We start from the raw sequence: 12,779 nt of genomic DNA on the forward strand, positions 1-12,779 counted from the left end.
CGTTTAATTTATGGATAATATATCACAGATATATGTTCCTTTACATCCGTACAAACCATGATGCATCACTTAAACGCGCGTCCACTCTACGAACGTTACGCGGAGTGGCTAAAAACATGCTCATCAGACAGATGGATGACCAGGTTGTTAAGACAAGGGTTACACGTTGCAATTTGCAACCTGACCCCCTCCATTCGGAGGAATTTTAGAGATGGTCCTGTCATCACCAGACCAAATCTCATTTCTAAATGCAGAAGTCCAAGAACTTCTGTTAAAAGAAGTGATCTCCAGGGTTCCCAACGGAGAGGAAAACACAGGGTTTTACTCACGTTACTTCCTGGTTCCCAAACGGACCGGAAGAACAAGACCGATTTTGGACCTGTCAGTTTTCAACAAGGCAATCATGGACAGACCGTTTCACATGTTGACAACCAGACAACTGTTGGAAAACATCCAGAGAATGACTGGTTTGTTTCCGTCAACCTGAAAGATGCCTATTTTCACATACCGATCATCCCAAAACACAGAAAATTCCTGCGTTTCTCCTTTCAAGGGATGAAGTATCAGTATAACAGGCTGCCGTTCGGGTATTCCCTCACGTCTCGTACATTCTCAAAGTGTGTGAGGACGATCTGTTGCTGCTGTCACGCTCCAGACAGGAGGCGGCGAGACAGGCCCAGGTGCTGACATCACACCTGTTAAATCTGGGCTTCGCCATAACTTGGAAGAAAAGCTTGATTCTCCCGGCCCAGACAATTGTTTATCTGGGAGTGGAGCTAAACTCGACCACCATGAGGGCTCGTTTATCACAAACGAGAATCGACACTCTAAAAGACCAGCTCCGCCACTTAAGACCTGGCAGAGTGATAACAGCTGTTTCCGTCATGAAGCTGTTAAGAACGATGTCATCAGCTCACACAGTGGTCCCGCTAGGTTTACTACACATGAGACGCCTTCAGAGGTGGTTTGCGCGTTTGCGTGTGGATCCAGTAAGACAAAAGAGACGGATGATCACTGTTCTTCCCTCCGTGAGAGCAGACCTCCGACACTGGGGAAATACCCTGGTTCTGTCGGAGGGAGTCCCTGTCAGCAGACCCACATCACACTTGTCAGTCTTCACAGATGCGTCGCTGTCAGGCTGGGGGGGGGACATGCCTATCTCAAGCTATAGGGGCGCTGTGGCCCTATCACACATCAGCCCACATAAATGTTTTGGAGTGTCGCACGGTGATGAACGTGATTCAACACTTTGCTCCTGTGCTGCAGAATCAACACGTTTTGATTCACACAGACAACAATGTTACTGCTGCGTACATAAACCGGCAGGGGGGTGTGCGCTCAGCCCAGATGTTACACATTGCGCGAACACTACTGTATTGGGCACACCAAAATCTGTTCTCCGTCAGAGCAGTTTACATATCTGGTGTTCTGAACAAAGGGGCAGATGTGATGTCCAAGGGCGGCCCACATCACGGGGACTGGACTCTCCATCCAGACCTGATGGCTCAGACGTGGCAGAAATTTGGCAAAGTGGCTGTGGACCTGTTTGCGACACGAAAAAACGCTCAGTGTCAACTACGGTTTTCTCTGAGCCTGCGAGACAAACCACCACTGGGGTGGATGCGTTTGCCCACAGCCCATGGCCCAAAATGCTTCTGTACGCATTTCCTCCACCTCCTCTGATCTTAAGGTTCCTAAACCGAGTTCAGGAGGAGGGATTGACAGCTCTCCTGGTGGCCCCCGAGCGCATGAACGCACCATGGTTCCCAGTCCTGCAACGCCTGCTGTCGGGGCGCCCGTGGAAACTGCCGTGGAGGGAGGATGCTCTCCTCCAGGCAGGAGGAGCGATCAGGAGTTACCCAGAAATAGGCCAGCACCTGTGGGTCTGGCCGCTGAGCGGATCCGCTTAGAGAGGATGGGTCTCCCACAGGATGTAGTGCGTACAATCCAGGATTCATGTGCTACATCCACCACAGCGCTGTACACATCAAAGTGAACAGTTTTTCAGCGCTGGTGTACAGAGAAAGATGTAGAGGCCACCTCATGTCCACTAGGCAACGTGCTGTCCTTTCTGTAGCACCTGATGGACAGAAATTTGGCGTCCAGCATGATTAAAACGTACGCTGCAGCCATCTCTTCCTGCCACGAAGGGTTCGGAGACAGAACAGCTTTTAATCATCCGCTGATGAAGCGTTTTCTAAAAGGTGTATAGAGATGCAGGCCTTTTTCACGCCCACTTGTTCCACAGTGGGATTTAACGCTGGTCCTGCAGGCCCTGATCAAAGTTCCATTTGAGCCTCTGGATCAGGTTCCATTTAAATTCTTGTCTCTTAAAACAGCCCTGCTGCTGGCTTTAACATCCGCTAAGAGAGTGAGTGATTTATCTGCCCTCTCTGTCGCTCCGTCATGTCTCAGAATTCAGGCTGATGCCAGCTCAGCTGATTTAAGACCAAACCCAGCTTTTATGCCTAAAAACATCACAAGTTCTTTTAAATCAAGAGCGATATAGTTGGAGGGGTTTTTCTCTCCACCCCATAGATCAGAAGAAGAAGCATCTTTCCATCTTCTCTGTCCGGTGCGGGCATTGACGTGTTACATAGCGCGCACAGCTGCAATGCGTCAAACTCAACATTTGTTTGATCATTATAGAGATGCATCTGCAGGTCGCCCGTTATCCACCCAGCGCTTGTCACACTGGCTGTGTGAGGCCATTTCTGAAGCCTACAGAGCATCAGATTTAGAGCCTCCTGTCAACCTCAGAGCACACTCGACCAGAGGTATTGTATCTTCGACTGCTTTGCATAATGGTATGACAATGCAGGACATTTTGCACTGCGGCCGCGTGGTCAACACCCTGCTCATTTATTCACTTTTATCTACGTGATGTGACGGCTCGTCCCATGACACATTCTGTCCTTAGTGTTTTTAACAGAATGAATATTGTTGTTTCATGGAACTCCGTTTAACTCACATCTGTCTGCATGCATTACAGTGTGAAATGTTATCAGTCACAAGTTGTGATTGTTATTTTGGTTCTATTGTCACTAATCAGTTCATGACTATTGTTACCAATCAGTTCATTTGATTAATAATCAGCTCTCTTGTTATTATTAATCTGTTCATACTGTTTAGCTGTAAACCAGTTGGTTCATGGCTCTTTTCAGCTTTTTTCCCTCCTTGTTGGAACTTTTCCAGGGCGTTCATGCATTCAGAACACATAGTTACACAACACGCGTCTGTGCATGGCACACATAATTACGCAATGCGTAATTACGCACATGGGGAGCTGAGTGACAAAATGTTTTTTGGGCAAGCTTCTGCTTCATACGGTGTTCGAATGGACCCAGTGAGGCGAGGACTACATCTGCTTTGCCCTTAACCCACCAGCGACAGCCATATAGGGCGAAGCTTATACGAAATAGAACGTTGGTTACGTACTGTAACCCCAGATTCTATGAGTATAGGCGTAGCCCTTTAAACGTTTGGCCTCACTGGCTCCTAAATGGCTGAAGAAAAAGCTAATTGGGAGCCGATTACCCGCTCTTAACCTAATTTATATGGACCAGGTGAGGCCCACACAGCAGGTGGGCATGGACTAAATTTTTCAGTGTGATGCTCTGCATATCGGGATAAAACCCATCAGCGACAACCTTAAAGGGCTACGCCTATACTCATAGAATCTGGGGTTACAGTACGTAACCAACGATTTTTCCCTTAAAATTATACATTCTCTCAGTTTAAACTTTTGATCTGTGATTTGTGTTCTATTCTGAATAAAATATTAGATGTTAGCACCTCCACATCATTGCATTCAGTTTTTATTCACAATTTGTTTAGTGTCCCAACTTTTTTGGAATCCGGTTTGTAAATAAGTAAATTATAATAATAATGGAATCTAATCTGGTACAGAGGGAAATTTAGTTAGTCTAGCCAATAGCTTACGGGCAGCAGCTCTGCCCTCCTCCTCTTCAGCTGATCACTTTTAACATGTAAGCTGCGTCATAAGAAATTTTCTGTGCGTTTTCTATTATTGCTGAACAAATGAACAGGTCTGTGCATGAAGTACAAAATCCGATAACACGGGAACAATCTGAAGAAATTAATGCACATCAATGTCGGGGAATGGTCCTTTGGAGTACCTCATTGGACATACAGGTTAGACTTCTGGTCACATGATGACCGAGTGGGTGGAGTTATGGTTGGATATTTGAAACCGTGAGCAAGAGTCATTGTACATCTAATTACCTGAGGGCATTCTCTTTGTGTCACATATGCCTGCCCCCATGAGGGGCGGGGTGCTGGGAGCCACAAAGAAAAATAGTCAGTGGAAGGAAGCTACCGAGAGACGGTAGGAAGTCCTTCAAAATAAAATAAGGATATCAATTTTGAAAATTATGAAAAAAAAATTATAAATAAGACACTCCTGCATATAAATCGCATGGTATAAAGTGTGAGACAAAAGTAGCAGCTAATACAACGGCAATTATGGTAAATCTAATTAGATGTTCAGCCCTTGTTCGGCCTGTGCAGTTGTGCCGATTTGTGAAGATCAGAAGTTTTATGTCTGTAATTCATGGCAGGACCTCAATTTTTAATCAGAATGTTGTTTGGAAAGCAACACGCGTTAGCACCAACCTGTACGGTGGTCCAGAATTGATCTTTCATCTCGTCTCTGGACAACTAAAATAAGGCTCTTTTAACACATTTCTGAGTGAAACCGTAGATTTTCTGCTGCAGTTCAGCCGTTAGTGTACAAGTAGTTTCGGGGTTACGTTCTGGACACCCCCGCAATAAGTGAAAAACTGCAAAGTAAGGACATTATATTTATTTTAGCATATATATGTGCAGTGAGAAAAATAAGTATTTGAACACCCTGCAACTTTGCAAGTTCTCCCACTTAGAAATCATGAAGGGTCTGAAATTTTCATCTTAGGTGCATGTCCACTGTGAGAGACATAATCTAAAAAAAAAAAAAAAATCTGGAAATCACAATGTATGATTTTTTAAAATAATTTATTTGTGTGTTACTGCTGCAAATAAGTATTTGGACACCTGTGAAAATCAATGTTAATATTTGGTACAGTAGTCTTTGTTTGCAATTACAGAGGTCAAATGTTTCCTGTAGTTTGTCACCAGGTGTGCACACACTGCAGCAGGATTTTGGACAATTCCTCCACACAGATCTTCTCTAGATCAGCCAGGTTTCTGGGCTGTCACTGAGAAACACAGAGTTTGAGCTCCCTCCAAACATTTTCTATAGGGTTTAGGTCTGGAGACTGGCTAGGCCACTCCAGAAACATGATATGCTTCTTACAGGGCCACTCCTTGGTTCTCCTGGCTGTGTGCTTCAGGTCATTGTCATGTTGGAAGACCCAGCCACGACCCATCTTCAATGCTCTAACTGTTCAATCGTCTTGTGCCTTCTTTGTCGCACCTTCCTCTTTATGATGTGCCAAATGTTCTCTATAGGTTAAAGATCTGGACTGCAGGCTGGCCATTTCAGTACCCGGATCCTTCTCCTACGTAGCCATGATGTTGTGATTGCTGCAGCATGTGGTCTGGCATTATCGTGTTGAAAAATGCAGGGTCTTCCCTGAAAGAGATGACGTCTAGATGGGAGCATATGTTGTTCTAGAACCTGAACATAGTTCTCTGCATTAATGGTGCCTTTCCAGACATGCAAGCTGCCCATGCCACAAGCGCTCATGCAACCCCATACCATCAGTGATGCAGGCTTCTGAACGGAGCGTTGATAACAACTTGGGCTATCCTTGTCCTCTCTGGTCCGGATGACATGGCGTCCCAGTGTTCCATAAAGAACTTCAAATCATGACTCATCTGACCACAGAACAGTCTTCCATTTTGCCACACTCCATTTTAAATGACCCCTGGCCCAGTACAAACGTCTGAGCTTGTGGAGCTTGCTTAGAAATGGCTTCCTCTTTGCACTGTAGAGTTTCAGCTGGTAAAGGCGGATGGCACAGTGGATTGTGTTCACTGACAATGCTTTCTGGAAGTATTCCTGAGCCCATTCTGTTATTTCCTTGACAGTGACATTCCTGTTTGAGGTGCAGTGACGTTTAAGGGCCTGGAGATCACGAGCATCCAGTAGAGTTTTATGGCCTTGACCCTTACGCACAGCGACTGTTCCAGATACTCTGAATCTTTTGAGGATGTTATGCACGGTTGATGATGATAACTTAAAAGTCTTTGCTATTTTACGCTGGGTAACACCATTCTGGTATTGCTGCACTATCTTTCTGTGCAACAATGGTGGAATTGGTGATCCTCTTCCCATCTTGGCTTCTGAGAGACACTGACACTCTGAGAAGCTCTTTTTATACCCAATCATGTTGTCAATTGACCTAATTAGTGTTAAATGGTCTTCCAGTTGTTCGTTATATGCCCAATTTCCTTTTTCCAGCCACCTATTGCTACTTGTCCCAACTTTTTTGGGATTTGTTGACACTGTGAAATTTTGAATCAACATATTTTTCCTTTAAAATGTTACATTTACTCAGATTAAACTTTTGATCTGTCATCTATGTTATATTACGAATAAAATATTGACATTTGCCATCTCCACATCATTGCATTCAGTTTTTATTCACAATTTGTTTAGTGTCCCAACTTTTTTGGAATTCGGTTTGTACTTTGTCTCTTTTCTTAATTCACTATATGCATATTTCTGGTCTTTTATTTTCTGGAGGTTCCCTCTCTTTTGGATTATTATTATTATTTTTAATTTATTTCTTACACATATATGTGTATGACCAATTTGATGGAAATGGCAATACTGACTTGTCTTTTTTGAGAGTGATGGTTATTTTCTTTTTTCTTTTTCTACATGCTATGTTGACGTGAGTGGAGGTTGTCTGTCTGTTTTTCTTTTCTTTGTTTTAGTTCATACTTTTATCTTTTAAAGGAAGTTGTACAGTTTGTTTTATATGTACAGTAATATATTGGAATAGTGCTATGACTGGGGAGAGGGAAGTCTGGGCCTCCCTACTTACGCTGCTACCCCCGCGACCCGACCCCGGATAAGCGGAAGAAAATGAATGGATAGATGGATAGTGCTATGACTGTACAATTTGTTAAAAACCACATAAATAAAGTTTTTGGGGAAAAATGTATAACACACTCAACAATGAAAAGCAACCATCAAAGTTTGGGATTCGTTTGTGTGTGTGTGTGTGTGTGTGTGTGTGTGACCAACCTGTCCTCTCTCTGTGTCCACCTTCTTTCTGAGTAACATCTCAAAACAATGGTTCTGATGTAGCAAGTCAAAGATGTACGTCATCTCATTGTATCGGCCAATACCTGTCAACAGACGCACCTACAGACAGACACACACACACGCACACACTTGTTGAATTCATGTTGGTCTTGTTTAACACAAGAGCAGAAATAAGAAATTGTAGTTCAGATTACAGTCAGACTGAAATAACGAACATGCTGTGTTGTCATCATTTTATGTTCCCATACAATGGTGAAATTAGTTCTCTGTATTTAACCCATCGCACCTGGGATACACCCAGGTGGAGCAGTGGGCAGCTATGTAGGTGCCCAGGGAGCAATTGGGGATTGGGTGTCTTGCTCAGAGACACCACAACATGTGGGAATGGCTGGGGATCGAACCTGGGGCTTTCGGTTCCTGAGTCAGCTGCCCTGCCTCTACCCCATATCGGCCCCCCCACATATTGTCCATGATTAGAAGAACTACTTTATATCCATCAGCAGGACAATCGGTACTATCATAGGATGCACACAGGAAAAGTCATCAGTCAAATGAAAAACTCAGACATCATTATTTAGGACAAAACACAGAGCCCACTTAAGACAAACAAATAGGAGCTGCAGACCAGTTGTAATTGCTTCAGCTTTACTCACAGCTACAAGGACATTACTCCTCACAGGACCCACGGAGCATGTGAAAGGGCATTAAGTGCATGACGGACTATAAAAGCAGGGGTGCACAATGTCCTAGGGACGCCTGATGATTTTAACAGACTCTATGCCCGCTTTGAGGACCCAAATAGACCACCCAGCACCAGACTCTCCTCATCATCCGAAGAGGAGTTCCTTAGTGTGATCTCAGTAGCAGTAAGGAGTACCTTCAGGATTAATCCTCACAAAGAACTGGCCCAGACAACATCCCCAGGAAGTTGCTGAAAGACTGTGCTGATCAGCTCTACAAGGTACTGGCCAACATCTTTAACTCCTCCCTCACCCTGGCAACAGTTCCCACCTGCCTGAAGACTGCCACCATCATCCCAGTCCCAAAGAGCTCTACAGTGACTGATCTGAATTACTACTGTCCAGTAGCCCTCACCCCGATAGTCACTTAATGCTTCAAAAGACTGGTCATGACCCACATCAAAACAACCATCAACATCAGTGAGGACCCACACCAGTACGCATACCACAAGAACCGATCAACAATAGAGGACGCCATCTCCTCTGTAGTCCACACTGCTCTCACCCACCTGGAGCAGGATTCCTACGTCCATATGATCTTTGCAGACTTCACATCCACCTTCTAACACCATAATTCCCCAGACCCTGATGGACAAACTACTCATACTAGGATTAAGCAACTGGGTCCTAGACTTCTTAACAAACAGACCACAGTCTGTGAGGATCCAAAACTTCTCCTCCACCATAACCCTCAGCACTGGCTACCCTCAGGGCTGTGTGTTGAACCTCCTCCTGTTCACTCTCATCACATATGACTGTGCAGCTACCCATCCAGGCTGTCATATTGTAAGTTTGCAGACAATACAGCGGTAGTTGGATGCATCACAAACAACAATGCGACTAGCTACAGGCAAGAGGTGGTACACGTGGAGAGCTGGTGCAGGAAGAACCACATTAACATCAATGTGAAGAAGACAAAGGAGGGGGTTGTGGATTTCAGATGGAACAAACACACCTACTCCCCTGAACATAGGAGGATCTGCAGTGGACATGGACTCCAGCTACAAGTACTTGGGTGTGAGACATTAAAGTTCATGCTCAATCATCCAGGTACCACATCCAATAATGCTCAGTCAGGTCATCTGGACAGTTTCTTTTTGGTAAAAAGACATTTCGCCCTCTATCCGTAGGGCTTCATCAGTCTGAGGAGTCCCAAGTAAACTGTTTCCCCACCAAACAGTACACACCTTAAGGGGACCAACTAGATTGCTGTAGATAAGATGGTTTCTGGAGTGGTTCTGTCCCCCATCGATTCCTCCCAGGCAGGCAGCCACAGCCAAAGTGGTTCAAGGCATTAAAGTTCATGCTCAATCATCCAGGTACCAAATCCTGTAATGCTCAGTCAGGTCATCTGGAAAGTTTCTTTTTTGTAGAAAGACGTTTCGCCCTCTATGCGGAGGGCTTGGATGTGTAAGCGGTTGAGGTGAGCTGGACTAGGAAGATCAGTCCTCACCTCCTTCTACAGGTATGCAGTGAAAAGTATCCTGTGGTCCAACATCAACATGTGGCATGAAGGCTGTACAGAAGACTGTTGGAGTCAGCCTCCCCACCATCACAGACATTTACACCTCCAGATGCAGGAAGAGGGCCACATGCATCATGAAGGACCCCACTCACCCAGCACACACACTTTGTGCTCCACTCCCCTCAGACAGGAGGTTGAGGAGCATTAGGTGTAGAACCACTAGACTGAGGAACAGCTTCTACCCCGAAGCTGAAGATTTATAAATCCCTAAAAAAAATCACTGTAATGTAATTGGTGATGTCAATTTTTCTGGGCTGCTGCTTATCCATGCTGCTGATTTCTTGTCTTTAAGTTGCTGTATTCATACCCATCTGCTCACTACAGACTCATGTTCAGGCTGCTGTTTAATACACCTTATTATTATTGTTCAGTGCATATCTTAGATCCTTATATGCCGTTTCTTTTTACATTTTATATTTTAGCTATTTTTGGATGTAACTGGTACTTTGAGTACACAATTTTGTTCCACCTCATGTACCACACGTGATGTGAATGAAAATAAAGAACCTTGAACTTTGAAAAGTCTTCATGTTCTTTAGAAAAATGAAACTGATACAAACCCATACTAGAACAACCAGACAAAGCAAAGTATGTTTGAAAAGTCTTGTGATACTTTCAGTCAAACATAAAAGTTGTTTAAGACATTTTTTTAAAAACTTTTTAACGATGCTGGGTATTAAACAGATTGTCCTCTGATCTGCCCTGCTGAAGTACCGTTACCTTGGTTTTTAAAGCAATTTCCTGTTTAGTCTGTTTTTAAAGGTTCACCTGGGAGGAGAGTCTAAAGCAAAAACAGAGTCAGGGTCCAGGTCTTACCAGCAAGCTGTGGTGCTCTCCTGGAGCCAGGTAGGTGTGGCTGAGGTGACGAGCAGCTTGGAGCACTCGAACAATCCCCTCCATGTTACAGGTGAGGCTGAAGCAGCTATGAGCCACAATCAGCAGCTCAACAACTGCAATAAACAACGAGAAAGGTTACACCCTGGATATCTGGATATCTGGGTGATGGTCTAACAGACAGCATGTGAGCCATACTGCAGTTCAGGTCTCTCAGAGGAACAGTGGGGAGGGTTTCCAACAGTCTGAGTCCCACCAGGCTGGGGTCCTTGCACAGTTTGATGAGCTGCACCAAAGAGTCCCGACCTTCTGATGGCTTGAAAACCTGCTTTTCTCCTGGCAGGAGAAGAAAACATTAACAGTGAGGAACACGAGAGACTAATCGTAAAACAAGGCTGTTCTCTCACCGGGCTGCAACTCCTGGGTGGATGCCAGCAGCGCCTGAACCACAGCAGAGGACAGCAGATCTGCCACGATCTCAGCAGAGAGACCCTGAGCTCTGATGAAGGTCTGGGCCTTCCTGTAACAATCTGGCTGCTCCAACAGCAAAAGCTTCTTCAGAACACAGCCAGGGTTCTCTGTGCAGATCTGATAGAACGTGCACTGCAGCTCCTGGATAGAATTACAGAAAATAGAAGATGTTACTTGAACACACCCTGCGCCACAGTTCTTGACATCCAATTAGATAAAAATCCAATGCCAAGGCACTGTGGATAAGTCAGGTTAGATAACAGAATACCTGTGAGGTCAATAGGTCCATTGATTCTATAGATCATGCAGTCCTACTGACCTTTACTTAAATCAACTAAAATGGATTTTCTTCAGGAAGAATAATAATACATTTAATAATTTAAGTTACTGCCGAATGGACCTTCCAAACTCAGTAAAATGATGCCCGTTTGTGTCATTCACACAGGAAGCTGAAATCTTGTAGAATCTTGAAATCTTGAATCTTGTTTTTTTCTCTGTCCTCCGGTGGAACCAGACATGTCTCCCAGTCTCTCCCCCACCCACTTCCCTGCTGCACTCTTTTGTCCTGTGAACCGTAAAAAAAAGCTTGTTTTTTGTTTTTTTTCCTGCATACCTCTTAAATGGAAAGATCAGCTGGTCTCTCAACAAAATTGGTCAACTTCTCCTGACAGGAGTCAGGGCATAAGGAGGACCCTTTTATCTCGACGGAAACAAATTGGATTCATGATGACAACTGGTTATTTTGCTGTTTGGCTGGTGAATTCTGGATTGTCTACAAATTTGTGTGAATGTGTCAAATCTCGACAGTGCTCAGACTGAATTTGTGGAGCTGCAGCAGGGAGCTGGAGCAGCTGTTATCAGGACTGTGAACTCACTGGTAGCACTCATGAAGGTGAAATAATCTTGGAGAAGCTGTGAGCTCGACTTTGGCATAAAGGATCAATTGGGCTATTTTGGAGTTCAATCAGAGGAATATATACCAGTGAGACTTTAAAAGGCAGAAACAACAATTTCACAAGTTCTGCCTGACCCAAACTGTGGCCTTGATGCTGGACTTATCTCAACTCCTCCTGGAATGTTTTGAAAACAACAAAGATGCTTTGACTGTCTCCTCACCCCTCCCTTTCCCAAGGTCGTGGACATGTAACAGAACCTCAACTGAGCTGAAGATGGACGTCACCTCTTATCTGGACAATGGCTGAGAGGGGGGGCTCTGGATTATGCTACGAGTTTCCCTTAAAAATTCAATGTTTTCACCGCCTATATGTTCATGTATAACGTCTGTTTATGTTGCTTTGCTTTGGTAGGTTTATTTGATGCCTCAAATTGTGCCCTGTCTAGGACACGGAGTGAGAAATCTTTTTATTTTTTATACCGTCTCTCCTCATGTTTTCTTCCCTTTTCTCATCTAAGCAAAATATTATTCTGAATAAGAATAAGAAAAGACTGCACTTTCTATAGTTGCAGCTTCGTGCACTCCGCCCATCTTTCGGATGACTGTACGTACATGTTCGCGTTGTATCTCGGTGCAATGCCAATAAAGTTTATTCTGGTTCTGACAAATGAGGAAAATTGCTAATATATCTGATTCTCCTGCAAAAAAATCCTTTTAATCCGACCATGCCCTTTTTCTTGAAAAGATGTGGATAAAATTGTTGGTACCCTTGATTAAAAAAAAAGAACTTGTGTTTAAAACGCCCCAGGTGTTTCTCATCAGCCCTAGAATCTTCAAGATTTGTCAACGAGCATTTTGATGGATTTTGTGTTTTAATAAAAATAATATTGGACTCCTTCTGGGGCGGCATGGTGGCTCAGTTGGTGGAGCTGTTGCCACACAGCAAGAAGGTCACTGGTTCAAATCCCAGCCTAAGACCTTCCTGGGTGGAGTTTTCTAGGTGAGAGTGAATGGTTGTTTGTCTCTATCTGTCCCTGTGATGGACTGGAGACATGTGCAGGTGTCCCTGTGATGGAG

At 44.3% G+C, this 12,779-nt stretch overlaps 1 protein-coding gene across 1 annotated transcript in view; it reads right to left on the reverse strand.

Moving 5' to 3' along the window:
- spg11 (SPG11 vesicle trafficking associated, spatacsin) overlaps positions 1-12,779 on the reverse strand; it is a 413,741-nt gene that overhangs the window by 34,132 nt on the left and 366,830 nt on the right. Inside the window, exons 35-38 of the mRNA XM_037683759.1 lie at positions 10,744-10,948; positions 10,535-10,672; positions 10,319-10,452; positions 7,217-7,336 (exon numbers count right to left, since the gene is read on the reverse strand). Of these exons, the coding sequence (XP_037539687.1) occupies positions 7,217-7,336; positions 10,319-10,452; positions 10,535-10,672; positions 10,744-10,948 (597 nt within the window). The remainder of the gene's footprint in view (positions 1-7,216; positions 7,337-10,318; positions 10,453-10,534; positions 10,673-10,743; positions 10,949-12,779) is intronic.

Source organism: Nematolebias whitei, chromosome 10 (genome assembly GCF_014905685.2).
Source record: "Nematolebias whitei isolate Nwh7 chromosome 10, NemWhi1, whole genome shotgun sequence".
Classification (NCBI taxonomy): Eukaryota; Metazoa; Chordata; class Actinopteri; order Cyprinodontiformes; family Rivulidae; genus Nematolebias; species Nematolebias whitei.